Below are 24625 nucleotides of genomic sequence, written 5' to 3'. Positions count from 1 at the left end.
ACTACCTCTTGAAGCTCATCAAGAGAATGCAAAGAGTGTGCAAAGCAGTCATCAAAGCAAAAGGTGGCTACTTTGAAGAACCTAGAATGTAAGAGACAATTTCAGTGGTTTCACACTTTTCTGTTAAGTATATAATTCCACATGTGTTAATTCATAGTTTTGATGCCTTCAGTGTGAATGTACAATATTCATAGTCATGAAAATACAGAAAAATCTTTGAATGAGAAGGTGTGTCCAAACTTTTAGTGTGTGTGTGTGTGTGTGTGTGTGTGTGTGTGTGTGTGTGTGTGTGTGTGTGTGTGTGTATATATGTATATGTATATGTATGTATATATAATTTTTTTTTTTTATATACACATACATACACACACAGTACAGACCAAAAGTTTGGACACACCTTCATACACAAACACATACAAGATTAAAGATTAACACATTTTCTGGATGCAGTGTCTCTTTTTATTAGTTGCAATGTGCTGCAGCGCCATCTGATGGGTAAATATTGCAAGTGCACTTAATTTAGTTAAATGAATAAAGTCAGACGTCTGTGTTGCTGAATGCATATTTTAATATGGAAGATACTGAGGTATTAAGTTTTAAAACACAAAAAAATAATAATACAACAGTCTTCACAATATCACAATACAGTGATGGGGGGGGAGGGGAAATAAAGTTGAAGTGCACCTACAGGCTACACAAAGGGGAGGCAGCAAGAATGGGGAGGAGGAGACCAGTTCCTTGGTGAGGCTTAGATACAAAACAGCGGTCTCTGTGGCCTGCAGGAGACGGATGGACTTAAAAGCACACAAAAAAAGGTCAATTTTTGGCGGTGTTCGCGCTAGTGACGGGCAGTGTTTAGGGGCAGGAGTCACCAGCTGCTGGAACAAGTAGTCATTATAATGGTAACGAGGCTCAACAGTTTGGGGTGAGACGATGAAAAACTGGGGGGGGGGGGGGGGGTTTGGAATGCTGCGATTAACCCTTTGCTGATAAATCAAAATATGTGGGAGATCTCAACAAATGGGAAAAAAAAAAAAAAAAATAAAAAAAATAATAGATTTCTAGCCCTCCCATGATCAATCATATTCACATCACGGTGTCTGTTGGGAATGTGTGGTCTGGACATTTTCCAAAGCAGATTTCCTGCTTATGGCGAGATCCACGCATAACATCCTGTGACACATCCGTGCATGGAAATCTCCTCCTGAGGATGCAGGAAGCCGTCCTGTCATGCATCTCTGCACCTACACAAAGTGGTGTCGCATCCTGGGAAAAAACATCTCCATTTCACAGGTCGTCCTGTGAACATCGACTATCAGCAGTACTCCCATACTGCCAGCAGGTGGCGCTGGATGGATCACCAAATGGAACCTTCTGTTACCCAAAAGGTACAATTTTGTATTTATTTTTTTTTTTTTTGCAGGGTGTACAAACTTACCAATGCAGGAATGTAACTTAACCCCTCACTGGCCAGAGGGAAGAGAAGGCACTGCTTCGGCAGACAAAGCATTAGTAGGATTTTTTTCCATAAAATCAGACCCTTGAAATCATACTCTTAGGTAAAAGCGTAGAAAATGCCATATAGCTGTTTTCTAGGTAAATCCATTTGTGAGAAATGATATGCAGCGGTCGGGTGTGCAGGAGATGGTAGTTTAGCGGTTCAGGGTCATGGAAAAGCCTGGTGACTGCTGCACGCGATGGAGGCCGTATCCATCTTTCCCAGAAGCAAGACTTTAACATTTTTATATGTACAAGTGATCGTCGTTGATTAAAAAGGGGCACAAAAAAAATAAATAATGAAAAAAAAAAATAACGCATGACTTGGGATGGTCACGACCACTCGGTGGCTGAAGACATGCGTAAACTGGCCACTTGGCTACAGAAGGGTTAATATACACACACACACACACACAAGGATGGCGAATACGGTAAAACATAAAAGGTTGATGGCGGCAGCACGCGCCGTGTGCTTCATCCAGTCCTGACTGCGCGGGGGGAGATCATGGACCCTGTGCCCATAGCTCCTTGTATAGGCGATCCAGTCTCTTAAGAGCAAAGGGGGCAGCAGTTCTTGGTTCCAAGAGTCATAAATTAAAAACCATTACACCCCCATTTCCATAAGATGATGGGAATTATTGTGGTGGGAGGAAGAGGATGGGGGGAGGGGAACATCCTGGTGCCAAAAAGCCAGAGATCTCCTAGAGTTTCTTGGGTCTGCGTCCAACTTGGTAATAGAAGTAGACGCTGACCAGAATGAAGAGGAGGCAGCTGAAGACAAGGATGGATGCGGCGATAGTCGTGGAGCCGATCTCGATCATGGTCACAGTGGTAACTGCACGAGAAAGTAGAAAAGTCAGTTTAAAACTTTGCACTAATCTATAGAACAAGCGAATATAAGAAACATCATAACAGATCTTATCAGAAAATTCTGCTTCTGTCTCCACTTATGAGCCACTTCTAATCCCTGTACTGATTGGGTGTACAAAACAGCTAAAATCTGTCTTGAGAGAAAAAGATTAAGGATCAGATTCCCAGCTGCCCAGGAAAGTCCTTGGAGAGGTCAGGCAGCTGCTTCTAAGATCTACAGAAAGAGGGCGGGCAGAACGTTCTTAGATCAGTCAGCACCCACCAGCTCAGAGACAACTGGAAACCAAGAGATGGAGACTGCAGAGGGGAAAATACTGGATACATCTCATATAATGGTCACCTCGTTATCGGAGGGTTACGTGTAAGCCATTTATATACTATAGAGAAGTGTGAGAAGTCCAAAGCAGAACGTGGCAACACGTAGCAAAGAGGGTACATTCATGGGAATCCAATGAACGCAGCTGTGAAGGTGATGGATTATTAGTGCTGGGGAGGACGCTGGATAATCATGGGGATCAGCTCCGTCCACTGTGTCTTGGTGGTAACTACAAGGTCTTATCAACAGATCCATCTTTTATCTGCTCTCCAGCTACAGGGGTGTCCTTTCTTCCTTCCCTTCTATCTTGGCAGGAGACGACCTCCTGAAGATACGCGATTTTGCAATATTCTGCGTGAGATGTCTATGCTATACGTCGCCACCCAGTGGCTGTGATGGAAGCTGCAGCCTGTTTGCTTTTATGGCTTTCTCAATGAAATTTGTTGTAAGGCAAAAAGGTAATCATCTATAACCGACGTAAGAAAAAAAAAAAAAAAAATTTTAAATTGATTTATTGCCCCCTCCCTATTATAAGAGTAACAGGATCCCCAATATAGTAGGAGACTAGAGAAAAAATAATTAGCATGTGCTTCCCCCTATAACAGCGCCCCTTATTTCCACAGGCCACGTCTGGTACTGCAGCTCGATTTGATTAATTCATGACACAAACACTCACCAATGAGTTGTATACTGAGATAACAGGCTTCGGTCAGCAGCGTCCATCGGATGATCACCTTTTCTGCCGTGTACATAGAATTCCATATAATTAATGAGATACCTGCAAAAAAAAAAAAAAAGGCACAGGGAGGCCGTCAGCGACCACAAGCGGACTATTATAACCATTATAATCTCCAGCAGACACTCACTGAATAGCGCACCGCCGTACAGACGCGTGGAGGTCTTACTGCTCACACCGCCTTTATCGAAGACGGCTTCATACAGCTGATCGGGGAAGGCGAGAGCCTGCGGGACGGAAAAAGGAAAAAAAAAAAAAAAAGTCAGTTTAGGGGGTGTGCTGACTTTTGCACAAATCTTTGGGGGCACATCTACTCCTTGCAGAGACTAACCGTTGATAGAGGTAGAATTATAGGCAAAGCAATGCTCCCTGGGAAAAAGGAATGCAAATGAGCTCCTCTCCATGAGGAAGAAAGGTGGCTCTCTAGTGCCACCTAGTGGAAGTATCCAACATATATCGATGTCTGGCTGGGATAAAGTTCTGCAGTGTTGATGCAAGGCAGGTCGGAAATGTACTTATTGCTACTTCCATCTGGTGGCACTAGAGACGCAACTCCTGGAGGAGAAATAGTTTGCTACTATTAAGTGTTACCGTGCAATCAAATATCTTTTAATTTTTTTAAAGCAATATTAACATGTCCTAAACGGTCCGATTATTGGGCATTCCAGGTTAGCAGACTTTCACTGCTCCCTACAAGAGCTATAACACTCCTCTCCTGAAATACTCTGCGCTGCATAAAACACCACTTCTACCGAGACCTCCATTCCGCCCCAACTTGCATGGTGACAAATCTTAATATTACTCTGAAATACTCTGCGCTGCTGTAGCCTCCATACCAATAACCTGGATGCGCATATCATACCCAGCAGCAAATATATTCCTTACCCATGCCCAGCCTCGTGTTATAGGCAGCCATGTTGCACTGACACAAAGTACAGGAACATCAGCTGTAAGTAATTCATATGTCTAGGAAGATGAGTGTAAATAATACATGAAACTCTGAGAAGGATGGCACTATGTATTCAGGGGAAATAAGACCACAGGGGGCGCCACTTAATGAACGCAGCTGCAGAAATTAAATAGTTAAATAATACCCCAAAGATCCCGGGGCTGGATCATCACCAATCTGCGTCAATGAATAATGGCGGCAGAGATCATTAAATTCGAGTAAAGATCTCCGCTTGCTGTCAGGAACAGCTGATAGATCTGTGCAGATTCCGTGGATACTTTGTTACAATTCTATTGTGTAAAGAAACCGGATTCCAGATTGATACATTGTATCATTGTAGCAGGCAAGAGATCTGTTTAGCTCAGAGGATTGAACACAACGGAAATGATGGGAACCAACTCCAAACTATGAGAAGTATCTAAAGAGATCAGCGTTTGAATGTCGGCAAGAAGATCTCGAAAAGCAGATGACAAAGACGTCTCATCATGCAATGAGGGGCTCAGCTGACCCCACATATAGAATCTCATTATTATTATTTATATAGCACCATTGATTCCATGGTGCTGTACATGAGAAGGGGTTACATACAAGTTACAGATATCACTTACAGTAGACAAACTTACAATGACAGACTGATACAGAGGGGCGAGGACCCTGCCTTTGCGGGCTTACATTCTGCAGGATTGGGGAGGAGACAGTAGGTTGAGGGTTGCTGGAGCTCCGGTGTTGGTGAGGCGGTATCTCCGGTAGTGGTGAGGAGGTAGCGGGGTCAGTGCAGGCTGTAGGCTTTCCTGAAGAGATGGGTTTTCAGGTTCCGTCTGAAGGATCCGAATGTGGTTGATAGTCGGACATGTTGGGGAAGAGAATTCCAGAGGATGGGGGATATTCGGGAGAAGTCTTGTAGGCGATTGGATGAGGAGCGAATAAGTGTGGAGGAGAGAAGGAGGTCCTGGGAGGACCGGAGATTACGTGAGGGAAGATATGTGGAGATTAGTTCAGAGATATATGCAGGAGACAGGTTATGGATGGCTTTGTAGGTCAGTATTAGTAATTTGAACTGGATACGCTGAGGGAATGGGAGCCAGTGAAGAGATTTGCAGAGGGGGGAAGCGGAGGAGTAGCGAGGAGAGAGATGAATTAGTCAGGCAGCAGAGTTAAGGATGGACTGGAAAGGTGCAAGGGTGTTAGCAGGGAGGCCGCAGAAAAGGATGTTGCAGTAGTCAAGGCGGGAGATGATGAGGGCATGCACAAGCATTTTACTAGATCGGCGGTTGAGGAAAGGACGGATTCTGGAGATATTTTTGAGCTGGAGGCGACAGGAGGTGGAAAGAGCTTGGATATGCGGTTTGAAGGACAGGACAGAATCAAGGGTTACTCCGAGGCAGCGGACTTCCGGTACGGGGGAAAGCGTGTTGTCGTTAATTGCGATAGATAGGTCAGGTAAGGAAGATCTATGAGATGGAGGAAAGATGATGAGTTCAGATTTGTCCACATTGAGTTTGAGGAAGCGAGAGGAGAAGAAGGAGGATATGGCTGATAGACACTCTGGGATTCTGGAGAGCAGAGAGATGACGTCTGGGCCAGAGAAGTAGATCTGAGTGTCATCAGCATAGAGGTGCTACTGGAATCCATGGGACTTTATGAGTTGTCCCAGGCCAAGTGTATAGATTGAGAAGAGTAGGGGTCCTAGAACAGAGCCTTGGGGGACTCCAACAGAGAGAGGGTGGGATGAGGAGGTAGTGTGGTAGTGGGAGACACTGAATGTGCAGTTGGAAAGGTATGAGGAGATCCAGGATAGGGCGAGGTCTTTGATGCCAAAGGATGAGAGGATCTGTAGTAGGAGGCAGTGGTCAACTGTGTCGAAAGCAGAGGACAGGTCTAGAAGGAGGAGTATAGAGAATTGTCCGTTAGCTTTGGTGGTAAGTAGGTCGTTAGTGATTTTGGTCAGGGCTGCCTCAGTTGAGTGATGGGGGCGGAAACCAGATTGCAGATTGTCAAAGATCAAGTTAGATGAGAGGTGGGAGGAAAGTTCAGTGTGGACGTGCTGCTCCAGGAGTTTGGAAGCGAATGGGAGCAGCGATATTGGGCGATAGCTGGACATAGCAGTTGGGTCGAGGGCTGGCTTCTTAAGGATAGGTGTGATTGTGGCATGTTTGAAAGCAGAAGGGAAGGTGCCAGAAGTTAGTGAGCTTAAGGTGTAGTCCCCTCAGTCTCGGGGCATCGGACAGGTGCCCTTTTCCTTATGAAAGACGGACTATTATTCTTGGCCAGTACTGAGGCTTAGATGCCTAAGGCACGGCAGTTAAGAATGGTGATCTACATGAATTATTCAGCACCATGGAAGGCCCCCCCACACATGAGTGCTATCAAGCTCCCACAGCAGGGGTAACCCAGCTCTCCAAAGATCCTGACTGCAGCAATAAGGAAGCGAGGGATGGAGAAGTTGGGTGATCGCATGCCCACAACGCATAAGAAATCTTCCTGGCTATGTTCGACTCAATAGAAGACTGACTCAACCTACATTCATCCAAAGACACAAAGTAACCGCTGTATAACAAAGCTTTTTACTATAAGGCCTCTGTGATAAGAGGAAGGTGGGGGGGGGGGGCGGCTGCCGAGAATGTGGAGTCTCATCACAAGCTCTTTATGGAATAGAACAAAAAAAAAAAAAAAAAAAGAAAACAGCAAGGAAGAAAAACCTTTATAGAGATAAAACTGAAGAATCTGATGTGGAGCAATGAGCGGCTGAGAAAGAAAAGTATCAAAAGGAGCATTAACCAGCGGAAAAAGACGAGCGGAGAGAGAAGATGGAGATGTCGATCGAGAGGACGACATTCATCCATTCTCTCCGTCAGAGGGGGCACGGCTGGATATGGACATCACCACCTCTGGGTAATGCCCACCTGCTGTTTGGCAGATTCTTAGCTCTGCTACATAAGTGCAGGCTGCAGAACTTGTGTTACAGTCTGAAGCAAAGTTGCAGTATAAAGCATGGTGGTGGGGAATTAAGACATATAAGCTTTTCATTAAGTTGGTGTCACACAAATGAGGCTGTCAAGTTTGTGTGAATCATGCCTACTTAGAGGCTTAGATTTCTTTTTAAGTCCCCCATGCTTTACACTGCAGCTCTGCTTCTTCAGATTGGCTAATGTTTATTAGATCAAGTTCTGCAGAAATTCAGTGTGTTGAGAGCGGATTACCATTACAAAAAGGGTCTAATTTGTTTTCTAACCCTAGATACAGCGCCACTTCGATATCAAAGGTTGTGACTGGTATTGCAGCTGACCCAATTTAATTTTTGGCAGCTTTAGGTGTGACACAAAGCAGTACATTTCTAATTTGATTTGTAGCACTGGTAAAGGGCAGCAATGTCAGCCATACTGGCTATCGCCTAAAAAAAAATTGATGGAGAGAATCAAAACTTACCATTACGGCAATTCCCGTGAACATCACCGCAGAGAGGAACTGCCATACTCTGGAATGGAAAAAGAATCCAAATCACATTGCATCACTTCTCAAACTCATTACCCCACTGCCACTTTAATTTCCTAAAATTTACACATGCAATGCCAATTGTGGCCACCAGGTGGCAGAGTATATACATTATGTATTGTATAGGTTTAGTGCATTCTGCAAAAAAACTTCTGACTCTGATACAACAGATCTGAAAATGCTGCGTGCTGGGGGGACCCAACTACAAAACATTATTATTCCAGACTATGATACAAAATAGTGATAAGACTTTCCTGTAATGTGACATAACATTGCAATATATAGAGGAGCCCCCGCAGTATATGAATCAGACCTTACATAATAGATCACAGAGCTTCCAAAAGGACTCGGATAGAAATAGTAGAGAGCATGTTATTAATCCAAGTCTGAGCGCAGAATAGACGGCGTCCCGACAGAACTTCATAAACGGCTTCTAAATTCTGCATAGTGGACTCCTACCTCATCTCACAATAGGGGATGACCAGTTTAGAAGGGTTAATTGGTGGGGGGTGGAGTAATTCCAACATTCAGGATCTTAAAGGCCATGTAAAAACGTCACAGAATATTTTTCCAGTTTATCTGCTGCAAAGTTAAGAACCTTTCCAAATATTCTTTGTTATACATTTTCTACAATCTGTAAAGTCCTTTATCTGGCTGAGAGCTATGCAAAAGTGTTACAAATCCCTGACGTTCATGTTTTGGAGTTCACTTTGCAGGGAGGAAGGGCAGAGAAAACAGATTACAGACGAGGAAAGCACCTGAATAGGAAATAGGTGCAGGATAGAAGTTGTGCTGATAGAGGAGCTAGTGAAGAGAGCAGAGCCAACAACCAGCCTATATTACTGAGAGAGACACCCCTACAAAAGAACAGACTTATGTAGTCGGATTCTTTGATCTGAATAATAGTATATATATATATATATAGGTCCTTCTCAAAAAATTAGCATATAGTGTTAAATTTCATTATTTACCATAATGTAATGATTACAATTAAACTTTCATATATTATAGATTCATTATCCACCAACTGAAATTTGTCAGGTCTTTTATTGTTTTAATACTGATGATTTTGGCCTACAACTCCTGATAACCCAAAAAACCTGTCTCAATAAATTAGCATATCAAGAAAAGGTTCTCTAAACGACCTATTACCCTAATCTTCTGAATCAACTAATTAACTCTAAACACATGCAAAAGATACCTGAGGCTTTTAAAAACTCCCTGCCTGGTTCATTACTCAAAACCCCCATCATGGGTAAGACTAGCGACCTGACAGATGTCAAGAAGGCCATCATTGACACCCTCAAGCAAGAGGGTAAGACCCAGAAAGAAATTTCTCAACAAATAGGCTGTTCCCAGAGTGCTGTATCAAGGCACCTCAATGGTAAGTCTGTTGGAAGGAAACAATGTGGCAGAAAACGCTGTACAACGAGAAGAGGTGACCGGACCCTGAGGAAGATTGTGGAGAAGGACCGATTCCAGACCTTGGGGAACCTGAGGAAGCAGTGGACTGAGTCTGGTGTGGAAACATCCAGAGCCACCGTGCACAGGCGTGTGCAGGAAATGGGCTACAGGTGCCGCATTCCCCAGGTAAAGCCACTTTTGAACCATAAACAGCGGCAGAAGCGCCTGACCTGGGCTACAGAGAAGCAGCACTGGACTGTTGCTAAGTGGTCCCAAGTACTTTTTTCTGATGAAAGCAAATTTTGCATGTCATTCGGAAATCAAGGTGCCAGAGTCTGGAGGAAGACTGGGGAGAAGGAAATGCCAAAATGCCTGAAGTCCAGTGTCAAGTACCCACAGTCAGTGATGGTGTGGGGTGCCATGTCAGCTGCTGGTGTTGGTCCACTGTGTTTCATCAAGGGCAGGGTCAATGCAGCTAGCTATCAGGAGATTTTGGAGCACTTCATGCTTCCATCGGCTGAAATGCTTTATGGAGATGAAGATTTCATTTTTCAGCACGACCTGGCACCTGCTCACAGTGGCAAAACCACTGGTAAATGGTTTACTGACCATGGTATTACTGTGCTCAATTGGCCTGCCAACTCTCCTGACCTGAACCCCATAGAGAATCTGTGGGATATTGTGAAGAGAAAGTTGAGACGCGCAAGACCCAACACTCTGGATGAGCTTAAGGCCGCTATTGAAGCATCCTGGGCCTCCATAACATCTCAGCAGTGTCACAGGCTGATTGCCTCCATGCCACGCCGCATTGAAGCAGTCATTTCTGCCAAAGGATTCCCGACCAAGTATTGAGTGCATAACTGAACATTATTATTTGATGGTTTTTTTGTTTGTTCTTAAAAAACACTTTTATTTGATTGGACGGGTGAAATATGCTAATTTATTGAGACAGGTTTTTTGGGTTATCAGGAGTTGTAGGCCAAAATCATCAGTATTAAAACAATCAAAGACCTGACAAATTTCAGTTGGTGGATAATGAATCTATAATATATGAAAGTTTAATTGTAATCATTACATTATGGTAAATAATGAAATTTAACACTATATGCTAATTTTTTGAGAAGGACCTGTATATATATATGTGTATATGTGTATATATATATATATATTTATATATATTCAAACAAAAACCAGGCAGCACTCCATTGTTTCTTCATTCATCGTGCAGTGTTTAATTACACCCACATGTCTGTCCGACGTTTCGGCTCTAAATGAGCCTTTCTCAAGCAGTGGGTAAGCTTTTACAGTGCATATATATAGGTTTAAAACCATAACAAACCTTATTGCCATTGGTGGTTAATACAGTCCATGTGTAGCGATATATATATTAATTGTGCTCATTAGTATAATAAAGTGCTTTAGTGCATTATAAAGTGCCTTATTGTGTATCTATCTGACCCACTGCTTGAGAAAGGCTCATTTAGAGCCGAAACGTCGGACAGACATGTGGGTGTAATTAAACACTGCACGATGAATGAAGAAACAATGGAGTGCTGCCTGGTTTTTGTTTGAATCTATGGACTTTGGATAGCTAGTGGACGGGCTTCCTGAAGGCTTTGCACCCAGAAGATAAGTTTAAAAGTGTTGTGCTGTTCCCTTTTTTGTACGAATATATATATATATATCTCATGCCAAAAGGTGTCAGTAGCCTTTAAATTTACCCGGCAGAAAGGAACATCGATGGAAAGATGTTTTTATTCTTGATGTACTTGCACAAGCGACGTAACAGAACTGTGTAATACTGACTTCCCCCTGTGGTGGCGCTGCAGGGAAATTTAACACTTGCTACCAGGTTGCATCACAGGTGATAACTGGGGGTCCCAGCAGGAGGACATCCAGACACTGCTGATCGTTAACGGACCCTTCCCACTAAATGCACAATTTCTTTAATATTTTAAAGGTTTTGCTTCCACTTCGGGAGGTAAGCAGTGCCAGTGAGTAGGTCAGGTGCACAATACCTGCGATCATGCACCGGTCCAGGTAAAGTCATCAGAGCTGCTCACCCCTTTAAGGATCGGCCATTTCCTGAGAACACTTAGCTTTAATTCTATTTCTTTTATATAAAGGATTTTTGCACATAGAGATGAACATGAGTTAGTTTGCACGTTAATGTCGAAATTCCACAACAGAATTGACATGCTACAGATTAATAAACGCGTATCTGCTACTTTAATCCTCTGTGAATTCCACCTGCACTTATCCAATATCTGCAACAGTTCCACCACGTGTGAATTTGGCCCATCAATCATGTAGAGACCTGACCAAGCTCTTACCTTAGACCCAGGGGTTCCCGTACAGCAAATTTGATTTCATTCCCTAGAACTTGGCTGATCTGTCGATGAAAGAGAGAGGGTTACATTTCCATCCTAATAAAACCCTACAAGTGGGGCACTAAGGTCAGTTATTACAGGCATCATTATCATTTGCGAGGATCCAGATTTGCAGCCTCTTCAGCCGCTCGCCTCTTAAGCATTGCAAATTATTTTAATCACCACACGGAAGCCTTGGCCGCCTGACCGCGGAAAGTATCGAGTGGCCGCTTCATCGTAATGCAAAAGGAGTTTTATTTTAGAGACTGCACAAAATAAATACTTAATGCAGTAATTACGAGCCTGCCAGGGCACTTACAGGGAAGCTGGGGGGAAAAGAGAGGGGAGATGGCGCCTGGATGCCTTAAGGGGTTAAGATAAATGCCAGTGATGGAATTCATTCCGACAGCGTCTGATGAGATCCAGAGGAAGAAGGCAGCACGGAGAGGAGTGTGAGGAACACAACAAGAGAATGGCACCGGAGCAGAAAATCCTCAGCGCAAAGGCCGTCTTAAGAGAGGATCCGGGGTGATTAAGGGGGCTAGACAAAAGACTAATGTAGAACAAGGGGTGGGGGTACAAGAACTCACGCCAAGACTGTGCCAACCAGCTCCGACAGCTGTAAGGATTAATAAGGAACCGATGAATAAGCTTTGTGCCAACAGCGACTTAAAGAGGCAGAACACTCTTCCTTATAAATCATCAGATGTACGGAGAGATCGCCGCAGTCATCAGCTGATCCCAAATTACCATACATCACCAACATGGAGATAATGGCCAATTGCGACTCCAGGGCAGATTAGTTTGCTCCTCTCTAGTGGCATAGGGGCAGTCGAAATTGACAGTAACGTTTGAGGACAAGCTCATATCCTAACTGTGCAGACATCAAATTCTCCATAATGGACGTTACATCGACGACGTTTTTTTCCCCTATGTGTATAATGAAGTCTATAGACAAGCCCCAAACAAAAAAAGTGAATTTCTTGACCCCCCATAGACACAACCAAAGCAATGGTCAGAGTGTCATTTCAAAACAAATTATGTAAGCAAATGTAACATGTATGCAAGTATAGCAGATGACATTCCTCAAAGGGGAATTGTCTGTGGACTTATTAAAGGTCTCCCAAAGTCCCAAATTATTCACCAGCAGAAAGGAGGCAAATTTTTGCTCTTCATTCTTCCCACTGCTCCCCTGAGCATTCTGCTTCCTCCACTCCACCATATGGATTCTGAGATATGGACCCTTTTATTTGCTACTTTTTATGGTCTTTATCAAGGGGCTGTGTCTCATAGGGTAATTATACACAACATCCTAAAGAACTGCCCCAGAGGACCTTGGAAGCAACACCCCCACTCTAAAGACCATAAAAATTGCCACTAAATACTCTGCTAAACCTACGTTTAAAGGAGTAAATCAGCAATTTTCTGAACAAATAACTACCTGCACCCCCCATTTATACACACGAGCACTCACCTTAGACCTGTGCACCTCTCCGTCATCATCCTCCCCTCCCACGCCAAGAATCTTGCGCGTCTTGAGCCGGCTCACAAGATCGCTCTGGCTGTGCTTTTTCATTAACGGTGGAGGAGATTTGGTCGCCATTGTGACGGCGCCGTCTGACTCTTCAACCAGCAGCGAACCCTGAGGATGAACAAGATGATGGGATGTCAAAAGAAATAACGAGACCATGCCATTAGATTGAAGGATCTATTGCCCAATTCCATTAATCCAGCAACTGACAATCAGGATGCCCCGCTAATCCGGAATGCAGCACAAATAGTCATAATCTAAATTCTCAAGAGTTAAATTAGTGGCCACATACTGGTGGGTGCAGAGAGTCACTGAGGGTCCCGATGCCCCAGCGATGAAGGATCAGTAGGGCAACGACTTGCCAGATCTTTAATATTGATGGTCTAGTAGGGCAACGACTTCCCAGATCTTTAATATTGATGGTCTAGTAGGGCAATGACTTGCCAGATCTTTAATATTGACAGTCTACCAGGAGCGGTCACTAAACTAAGCAGTAAGACATTATAGGTGCTATACACACACCCACAGTCTGACAGACGAGGGTCTCGCCACTGGGACATGCATTCATCTCCAGAACGAGACCCCATCACTTGCAGCTGCTCATACGCAGATCGCGCCATTTATGTTTGGAGCGTTTCCTTGCCAATTTTCCCGTTCTGTAAAGCCACAGACCCAATATTTCACTCCTCTGAGGATTTGTTACATTGTATCCAGTTTGGATAATCCCATGTGAACAAAGCAGCTGGAAGTCCAGACTGATACATTGTAACAAATGGTCATTTAGTTTCTCACCAGTGGAGGATTTTCTGTACTGTTGTAACAAACCCTCAGCCGCCTGAAACAAATTGAGGAAAGCTTTTCCCCGATCATCACAGGCGTAATGGGCAGGATCAGGGATGGGTAAGGTCCTCCGTTAAATTGCACATTAGTGGCCCCAACTACCCCTCCAGGGGCCCAGCTGTTGGCTTCACCAATAAAGCTTCGTCTATCACTCACCGGCTGCGGAATATACCAGAAGCGTTTCCAGGTCAGAGACACCGCCCGCACCAGTGATTGCTGGGGAAATACTGGGATTCTTACCATACCCAGTCCGAGCCACCACTGGGATAGGATTGCAGATTTTGTCTGTCTACATATGAGAGAGAGGTATAGAATACATCACTGTATAACTAGGCATGGTTACCATTCAGGAGTCTGGGAAAGCCGTGTGAGAACCCTGGGTACAAGGTTGGTCATATTGGTGGCCACCCAGCTTTACCTATAGACAATTATGAATAGTCATATGGAAGGGAGAATTGGATACTATATAAATAAGTGGGTATACCATTCAGGATGCTAGGAAAGCTGAATTTAAACAGCTGTTGAACCTGAAAGAATGCCCACATTACACCCAATCCTTCCTTACTCATACGAAAAATGTCCCTACGTATGTAGTTATATAGGAGTAATCACTAGGAAAGTATGCCATTCAGGACACAGGGAAAGTTGTGAGATATCTAGTGAAGCCAAATCATACAGCTTCACACGGTCATCACGCAGCTCTCCCAGAAACTAGAATAACATGTCTGGCCAACTATACAGAAGAACAGGGAGGTTACTGTGTAAGTAGGAAGAGAGACCAGTCAGGGGACTGAGAAAGCTGGGTGATAAATGCTGTTGGAGCCCTTTTAGTTGTGATTTAGTTATCACCAAGCTACTAAGACTTCAGGAAAACAAATCTACCTAGTGAGACAGTATAGGATGCCACACTGGATAACTAGACAGAAAGGCCATTCGGGAGCCTGGGAAAGCTGGGTGATAAGTGCACTGTGTCTTGCAGGCAGACTGCATACAGCTCTGACCCAGAGAATGGGAATCTAAAAATATTAAGACAACTGAACAAGGCAATTACTTGCGTAGCTCAGTAGATGGATGCCCGCTGGCGCTGCGTGCCGATAGCACTGGGCACAATGTATGCCCACATTACATAAAGGCAAATCTGATGAATTGGTTACATGTCCTTACTCTAGTCACATCCAAAGCTGCCTTCAAAACTCTGTAAATACCTTACACTCGGCAGGAGGTCAGATTCTAGACTGCAGAAAAAATTAAGGGAGAGTTCTCAATAGCAGCTCTGGATGTGACAGGAGATGAACTTCCTTCACATTCTACTTTATGAAGGGGATTCCTGAGAATTGTAGTGCTACAGCAGAAGAGTTAATAGTTCACATAGTTCACATTAGTTCCCAGCGCAGATTAGTCACATCCAGCGCAGATTAGTCACATCCAACGCATGCTCCAGTCACATCCAAAGCTGCTCAAACTTTAACCTGACTAAAGAATAAACTCCAGATTTTACAAGAACGAGGTGGAACTTAACCATAGTCTTAGGTATTCCTGAGACTTGTAGTGATACAGAAGCAGCGTTACAGGTTAGACTATGGGCCTAATTTTATAGTGTAGATAAATTAGGCTGCAATTTCGAAAAGCAGCTCTCGGTGTGACTAGAGCACAAGTCCCAGGTTTTACAGGAACGAGAGAACTGGACTTAGCTGCCGTGGTCTTATTCATTCCTGTGATTTGCAGTACTACGCTTGCACAGTTCAAAGGATAGATCAGTTAGGGTGAAGTTCCAAAGCAGCTCTGGGTGTGACTACAGTAAAAATTCCAGATTTTGCAGGAAATACATAAAAATAAACTGGTTGTTGTCCTATTTCTTCTGAGATTTGTAGTGCTACAGCTACAAATGAGCCCCCCAGGTCTGATTGTGGAGTGTAGATAAGAAAAGGCAAATTTTAAAAAGGCAGCTCTGGATGTGACTAGAGTACGAAGATCAGAACACAGACTTGTATCTGTCAGTGGGAAGCGGAATGACCTGCACCGCCATGGGCACGGATTTGACTCCCACCAAGCATTTCTTACCTGCGCTGAAGGCAAATACACCCCAGAAATGACTAAAAATAATGTATATATCCCATAACCACTATGTAACTTCTGCAGTTAAAACATTCATTAAATATGTGACCCCCCCCACACACCCAGCATGCCGCTTCATTTCCACACGTCTCCAAATTACACATAAGAATTTAATGGACACGTGTGCGGCGTGTGTCCTAGGAGGGCGCTGATAGCCTAATTAGCCTCCCTGCAGTGAGCAGGATTTTTTGCCCTTGGAATAAAACATATAATTAGGGCTGCACGCCGCGGCTCGCTCACCCCCACACAGCTAAGAGAGGCCAGCACTTGGCATGGTCCTGCAGAAAAGAATGCTGGCACCGGACCCTGGCGGAAGGGACGGCCGCTGGCATCAATGCTCGCTGTATAAGAGCCAACATAGACTTGGTAACGCTGTGCACCCACAGGAGACGAGAACTGCTGGGAGCGCCATTAAAGACAGAGGAAGAAAAAAAAAAAATGTGGAAAAATATATATTTTTATAAGGCAAATACATGCATGTCTTGGTTTCTAAGTTTTCTGCTTGCTATCAGTGAATGTTTACATGAAGAAAATTCCTAATTTTGCTCGCAGTTTAAGGTTTGTTACAATGTTTGCAAATATTTTGTGAGCATTCAGTCTGCTTAGACATTGTCTGCTCCTGCATCATCTAAGTGGTTCATGTAAGTGTGGAGCAATGAATTAGACCAGAACTGAACCAGAAGGGAACTGAAGGTAACTGGATACATAGTCACAGTAAACAGGGGTTCTGTTTGTTTTCACTCACCCCTATAGTCCTGCGCTTTTTACTAACCCCCTTAATCCTTACACCTACACTTGTAAGGAACTGGTCATCTCACCTTCTACACAAATCTGTTCCTCAACATACAATCCTGTGTCTCCAAACTCAGACAGCCACATCACGCCCTCTCCTGCTCCCACCTGCTAACACTTTCTCTGCTGCTCCTCACTGCCGGTGATAGCTCTCCTAGTCTTGGTCCTCCTCACCACAGTCACTTCTACCTCAGCCATGATTGATCGCAAACTTCCACAAGGTTTCTAACTTTATACCCATTCGCCCAGCCCAGTTTCCCATCCCTCTAACCGGAGCTCTGTGGAACGCTCGCTCTGTCTACAAGAAACTTTCCTACATCCATGATCTTTTCATTACTAAACAAACTTTCCTTCTTCACCATCGACTGCACTTTCAAACGGCAAATTCCAACATTCCCACACCCTGCCCCAGCAGCAAAAGTGGCGCAGCACTAAGTTTTCTCCTGTCAGATATCTGCATCTGCTCCTTCACCAAAATCCCACTGCCACCCTCCATTACTCTCTCTCCCCTTCCATTGAGGTGCACTGTGTGCGCGCATCTACTCCCCCTCCAACTGGTTGTCATTTACCACCCACCAAGACCAGCCACCACCTTCTTCGACCACTTCACCACCTGGCTACTTCATTTCCTTTCTGCTGACATCTCCACTATTATCATGGGCGACTTCAACATTCCCATTGACGCTTCCCTCTCAGCTGTCTCTAAGCTTCTATCACTTCCTCCTTTTCCTTGCTCAATGGTATTCTGCAGGCACTCACAAAAATGTAGAAACTGGATTCCAGCTCACCCAGCTGACCTATGCTCATCCACCTGGGGCTCAGACACCGGCTTCACATCAAGGGAAATAGAAAAAAAATTGGAGTCTGGCTCAACAGGACTCAATTTTCCTTTTTCAAAAGAAAATATAGTGCATACAAAAGAAAAATTTACATGGTCGACATGACCCAGTCGACGCGTTTCGACTGGGTCATGTTGACCATGTAAATTATTCTTTTGCATGCACTATATTTTCTTTTGAAAAAGAAAAGGAAAATCCAGTCCTGTTGAGCCAGACTCCAATTTTTTCCATTTTACTCACAAAAATGGCCACACTGGACCTCTACTTCACCCATCTCTGTCCCCCATCTATCCTCTCCCTCTTTCTGACCACAACCTACTTACATTCTCTTCCCTCTCCTCTCCAAGGCCACAAACCCCACTCCACAAACTTGCACACCCTCACAAAAATCTTAACCCCTTCCCGACATGTGACGGAATAGTATGTCACATGTCGGGACCCCCGCTTTGATGTGCGCTCCGGCGGTGAGCGCACATCAAAGTCGCGACATGTCAGCTGTTTTTTACAGCTGACATGTGCGCGCAATAGCGGCGGGTGAAATCGCGATCACCCGCCGCTATTAACTAGTTAAATGCCGCTGTCAAACGCAGACAGCGGCATTTAACTACCGCATCCGGCCGGATATGAGCGCATCGCCGACCCCCGTCACATGATCGGGGGTCGGCGATGCTCCTCCATTGTAACCATAGAGGTCCTTGAGACCTCTATGGTTACTGATCGCCGGTGGCTGTGAGCGCCACCCTGTGGTCGGCGCTCACAGCACACCTGCATTTTAGCTACATAACAGCGATCTGATGATCGCTGTTATGTAGCAGAGCCGATCGGGCTGTGCCTGCTTCTAGCCTCCCATGGAGGCTATAGAAGCATGGCAAAAGTAAAAAAAAAAAGTTTTTAAAAATGTGAAAAAAATAAAAAAAATATAAAAAAGTTTAAATCACCCCCCTTTCGCCCCAATCAAAATAAATCAATAAAAAAAAACCCAACCTACACATTTGGTATCGCCGCGTTCAGAATCGCCCGATCTATCAATAAAAAAAAAGCATTAACCTGATCGCTAAATGGCGTAATGAGAAAAAAATTCGAAACGCCAGATTTACGTTTTTTTGGTCGCCACGACATTGCATTAAAATGCAATAACGGGCGATCAAAAGAACGTATCTACACCAAAATGCTATCATTAAAAACGCCAGCTCGGCACGCAAAAAATAAGCCCTCACCTGACCCCAGATCACGAAAAATGGAGACGCTACGAGTATCGGAAAATGGCGCAATTTTGTTTTGTTTTGTTTTTTGCAAAGTTTGGAATTTTTTTTCACCAATTAGGTGAAAAATAACCTAGTCATGTTAGGTGTCTATGAACTCGTAGTGACCTGGAGAATCATAATGGGAGGTCAGTTTTAGCATTTAGTGAACTTAGCAAAATAGGCAAGTAAAAAACAAGTGTGGGATTGCACTTTTTTTGCAATTTCACTGCACTTGGAATTTTTTTCCCGTTTTCTAGTACACGACATGCTAAAACCAATGATGTCGTTCAAAAGTACAACTCGTCCCGCAAAAAATAAGCCCTCACATGGCCAAATTGACGGAAAAATAAAAAAGTTATGGCTCTGGGAAGGAGGGGAGCGAAAAACGAAAACGGAAAAAGCTCCGGGGGTGAAGGGGTTAAACACCTCAACCTACACTCACTCTCTGAATCCCTTCTCCTTGCAGACATCGGTTCCTTTCATGATACAGATGCTGCCGCTTTATATAACACCACAACAGCTGCAGCTCTCAAATCGGTTGTGACCCTCAAACATACCAAAGCTCGCACAAACAGGCAACCTTGGCACTCCAGCCTGACTAAAGACCTAAAGCAGGCTTCCAGGGTTGCTGAGCGGAGATGGAAAAGGTCCCACTCCAATGAGCACTTCATCGCATTCAAACAGTTGCTCACTACTTTCAAGTCCACACTCGCTGCACCAAAAATCTACTTCTCATCTCTCACTTCCTCCCTGTCTCAGAACCCTAGTTATTCAACACATTCAATTCTCTCCTCCGTCCCCCAGCACCCCTTCCCTCTCCATCTCAGCTGAAAATTTTGCCTCATTCTTTAATCAGAAGATTGACAACATGAGGCAAAACTTTTGCCTAAAACTGCTACAACCCCTCTTCATAACTACTCTGCCCTCCTCCTCCAAAACTGGCTCCTCCGCCATTCCGGAAGATCAACTTTCCTCTTAACTCTCCAAATCACATCTCACCACCTGTGAACTTGACCCAGTACCATCCCAACCCTAACCCATCTCTTCAATCAGTCATTAAGAACTGGTGTCTTCTCATGCTTCAAACATGCCTTGATAACATCCATCCTCAAAAAAACCCTCCCTTGACCCATCCTCTGTATCTAGCTATCGCCCTATATCACTTCTCCCCTATGCTGCAAAACTACTGGAACAAAACGTCCATTTTGAACTGTCCTCCCAGCTCTCCTCCTGCTCCCTCTTTGACAGATTACAATCTGGCGTCTGACTGCATCACTCCACTGAAACTGCCCGACTGAAGTCACCAATGACCTACTAACCGCCAAATCCAAGCGACACTGTTATCCCACTTCTACACAGTGGACCATTCCCCATTTCAGACCCTCTCATCCCTTGGCATCACAGGCTTGGCCCCATCCTTGATCTCGTCATACCTAACAGACTGGACACTCAGCCATTCCCACTCACACACCACCTCCTATTTTTCGGTGTCCCGCAATATTCAGTCCTAGGGCCCCTGCTCTTCTCCATTTACACTTTTGGCCTGGGACAGCTCATAGAATCTCATGGCTTTCAGTATCATCTCTATGCTGACGACACACAGATCTACATCTCTGGACCAGATATCACCTCCCTACTAACCAGAATCCCTCAATGTCTATCCGCTATTTCATCCTTCTCCGCTAGATATCATCTATATGAGAAGACAACTGAGTACTGCAAAACCAATGACCCGAAAAAAAACATGCAGAAATTGCATGCACACAGACAATGCATCCCAGCTTATGCCGTCGGTCGGCGTTTGTGACCTTTGTCCTGCGACCTCCTCACATGGCTGCAAGGCTCCTCAGGGATTTCTTATACTCCTATGGGTGGACGATAATATAGGGAAAGGCAGTCCAGGGCTGAACGGGTTAAGTTCTTTAAACCAACAAAAACTTATTTACCGCATACAAGAGCCGCCAACAGCTGAATGTCGCAGCCGCCGCTGCTAAAAAAAGCAACCACTTAATTAAGTCTTTAATTACATTTCTCCATATCCCCCCCACCTCGCGGCGAGCCCGGCTAATTGCCGATCACGTTTCTACCTGCTCACCTTAAAGAGACGCCTTCTCTTTGGGTTCGCGCTAGAAAAAGCGCCAACTAAATGCACAAAAGCCAGAACATGCGAACAATAAGTCTTTCTTCCATAGACATATATACGCTCACGCTTTTGAGTGTCTTTTAACCTCCTCAGGTTTCCAAAGATGCTAAGCAGAAGAACTGAACATTTTTCAGGGGTTTTCCACTCTGAAGACACTTTATTAGTTAAAATACAAGACAATGAGAAGATTAAAAAAAAGAAGACACCAACGCGTCTATTAGAGCTTTCTTGCTTCAAAAATCCGCTAACTGTTTCCTCCTTATTGGATGGAGTGGAAAAAAAAAAAAAAAAAAAAAAGCCGATCCATGAGTCAATGCTTCAGGATTACAAAGAAAGGAAAAAAAAAAAAAAAGGGAAAAGCAGCATTTCCTGAAGTCTCCTCTTCGCTTGTCTGAATAAAAAATAAATTGTGCGAACATAGGCTTAATCTGCTCAGTCTCTAGATTATCTGCTCATTTAAAAAAAAAAAAAAAAAAAAAAAACACAGGAAAAGTCATCTTATCTAAAAACTAATATTTTCATTGCTTAATGACTAATTTCATTGAAAACTTAAAAAAATAGTTCGGCAAAGTCACAATTTTATTTTGCTTTATAGTTTTTGTATCCATTTAATTCTTGATGCACTTATTCCAAAACATACACAAACTTATTCAAAATTCTCCTATTCTCTCCAAATGGAGATGGGCTGCAATTCCACACACAGCCTGAAGCAAGCGGTGGCGCTATTTCTAAAAGCAGCATGTTCTTCTAAATCTATACAACCCCTTTAAGTAGACCAGGCTAAAGAGCAGGGATGGGAATCCCGAGTACGTGCAGACGCTTTTCTCCTTTCTTTTGCAGTTTTCTCAGATGGGGGTCACAGATGTGACGTTTATGACCAATCCTAAATGTCATTCTTACTACCCCTTAAACAGTTCTCAGTTTGCACAATGCATGGCTTTTTGGTAACAGTCTTTTGAATGCAGCTTTAGATGTAACTAGAGAAGAAAACCTGCAGCTCTGGATTCTGTGAGCAGGTACAGAAAGATAAATATTTACAAAAACGGTCAATATTTTGATAAAATATAAAGCAGCAGTTTCCTACACACATTCCGCAGCTCCTTCCAAGTATCTTCTCATCTCTTACATAAGGCATCAGGGAAAATGTCTGCATGCAGTCCTAAGAAGATAAACATGAACCAGGAAGCCCAGGATGAGCAGTGCCAGGGTATAAAGACCACCCATAATAGAAAGGGTCTTATCTGAAACTTCAGCTAAAAATATATATATATATATATATATATACGTAATGTTCATAAGAAGAGATGAGGGCACTCACCGGACTGAAGTAAAAAATGGTTCCTTTATTGAAAACAATACATCCAGAAGACGATTAAGGCCGGGGGAGAGGGAGCTCGTGCGAGCAGGGGAGGACAATATATATATATTTAGAGTGATGGGAGCGTACAGCAAAAATCTCCAACACTGACGGATTGATTGACAGAAGCCATCAGATTCCATCCTCCCATTTTCCTCTTCATTTTCTACCTGCGCAGATCTGCGATGCAGCCGCCACGTGATGGAAAAGATGTGCAGACGGAGGCTCCAGATTCATTTTTCCTCCCCAGCACATGAGGTGAAGCACAGCAGTGACATGACGTGACCGCACATTGCTCTCCGCTCTCGGGATTTGGAAGTGAAGCCGCCAAGAGCCATCTGTGCCTGAACGCAGAGGCCCAAAACGCGGAAATGAGAGCAACAGAATGAAAAAAAGGAAAATATATATATATATATGAAGAAGACAATCCCAGCCGGGATTCACTGTGTACGCGGCTATGTTCGGTACATATACAGAAGTATCTGCTGTACAGCAGACTGCATCTACATGGAACAGACTTGTTTCAGGTCCACAATAATCAACCCAAGAAATAGAAAAGTGTGCAAGGCATCTTACAAGGGGCGGTCAGGTGAAAACGTATAGATCGGTGGGGGTCCGACCGCTGGGACGCACTGATCAGCAGAAGGGGGAACTTCCATCCCGACAGTGCGATCACCCTGCACGATTGGGGCCACCGATCAGCAAGTGATCACCTATCCCAAGGATAGCACATGTTCGCTGACAACAAGGAAACCCCCTTAAGGAATCATTGAGATACAATGTTGCACGTACGTGTTGTGCCTGTGAAAACTGATGGTAAAAACGGACACACGGACTACAACGATGGTAAAAACGGACACATGGACGGCAACGATGGTAAAAACGGACACACGGACTACAACGATGGTAAAAACGGACACATGGACGGCAACGATGGTAAACACGGACACACGGACGACAACGATGGTAAACACTGATACCATATTTTCACTTACATGTATAAACACGGTCGTGTGAATGAGGCCGATGATGTAGTGAAGAACGGACGGGAAGGGAAACTAAAGAAATCTGGCAGACTATGAGAAGTCTTTGGAGTAAGGGGGGGGAAATGTCCAAACTGAATAAATCATTCTGCGCCTAATTATAGACCTGTTTGCTTTACCCAGAAGTTGCACACGGTGAACTGCAGGCAACACAATTTATGCAGTGTGAACTAAACACTGGGATTCTTATGTAGCCATCTGGGGAAAATATAATGAAAATTGTAACTACGAAGCAACAGTTATAGAACGACTCAGCCCTGCTCACTGACTTCAGGGTCTAACTTTTACTTTATAAAAACAGATACTTGCAAAGTGGGCAATAAAGGGATTATTACTTCTCTCTGTAGTTCAGGGGTGGACATACCACTGCTGCAACCGGTCCATTATTCTGTACAGATCAGTATATGGGGCCCATTATTCTGAACGGAGCAATATATGGGGCCCATTATTCTGTATGGAACATTATACGGGGCTCATTATTCTGTAAAGCAATATATGGGGCCCATTCTGTACGGAGCAATATATGTGGCCCATTCTGTACGGAGCAATATATGTGGCCCATTCTGTGCGGAGCAATATATGTGGCCCATTCTGTGCGGAGCAATATATGGGGCCCATTCTATACGGAGCAATATATGCGGCCCATTCTGTACGGAGCAATATATGGGGCCCATTCTATACGGAGCAATATATGAGGTCCATTAATCTGTATGGAGCAATATATGGGGCTCATTCTGTATGGAGCAATATATGGGGCCCATTATACTGTATGGAGCATTATATGGGGCCCATTATACTGTATGGAGCATTATATGGGGCTCATTGTTCTGTATGGAGGACTATGTGGTGCCTATAATACTGGAGGACTATATAGGAGGAAATTGTCTTTTGTAAAGGGTACACTGCTGAGGACAGTTTCTACTGACAGGGAACATTTATCAATATCCCATTTACTTCTAATACCAGAGGTACTGAAACCTGTGGACCCTCAATCACGTGAATCCCCTCTGCTGTCCGGTATTGTAGAATTTACAATAAATATCACTCATGTAATGTAAGAAGTGAAATCTTTGACATTGTACTGTTCC

General features: G+C 44.0%; 1 protein-coding gene across 2 annotated transcripts in view; it reads right to left on the bottom strand.

The window, feature by feature from the left end:
- Positions 1-548: 548 nt before the first annotated feature.
- TP53I11 (tumor protein p53 inducible protein 11) overlaps positions 549-24625 on the bottom strand; it is a 72827-nt gene continuing 48750 nt past the window's right edge. For both annotated transcript variants that reach the window (XM_077287068.1, XM_077287069.1), the window contains exons 2-7: positions 13108-13275; positions 11598-11656; positions 7795-7843; positions 3550-3646; positions 3360-3461; positions 549-2332 (exon numbers count right to left, since the gene is read on the bottom strand). In XM_077287068.1, the coding sequence (XP_077143183.1) occupies positions 2199-2332; positions 3360-3461; positions 3550-3646; positions 7795-7843; positions 11598-11656; positions 13108-13236 (570 nt within the window). In that variant the 5' untranslated portion in view covers positions 13237-13275 and the 3' untranslated portion in view covers positions 549-2198. The remainder of the gene's footprint in view (positions 2333-3359; positions 3462-3549; positions 3647-7794; positions 7844-11597; positions 11657-13107; positions 13276-24625) is intronic.

This window comes from Ranitomeya variabilis, chromosome 2, assembly GCF_051348905.1.
Source record: "Ranitomeya variabilis isolate aRanVar5 chromosome 2, aRanVar5.hap1, whole genome shotgun sequence".
Lineage (NCBI taxonomy): Eukaryota > Metazoa > Chordata > Amphibia > Anura > Dendrobatidae > Ranitomeya > Ranitomeya variabilis.
Note: the sequence above shows the minus strand (reverse complement) of the source record. Positions and strands in the feature narration are given on the sequence as shown.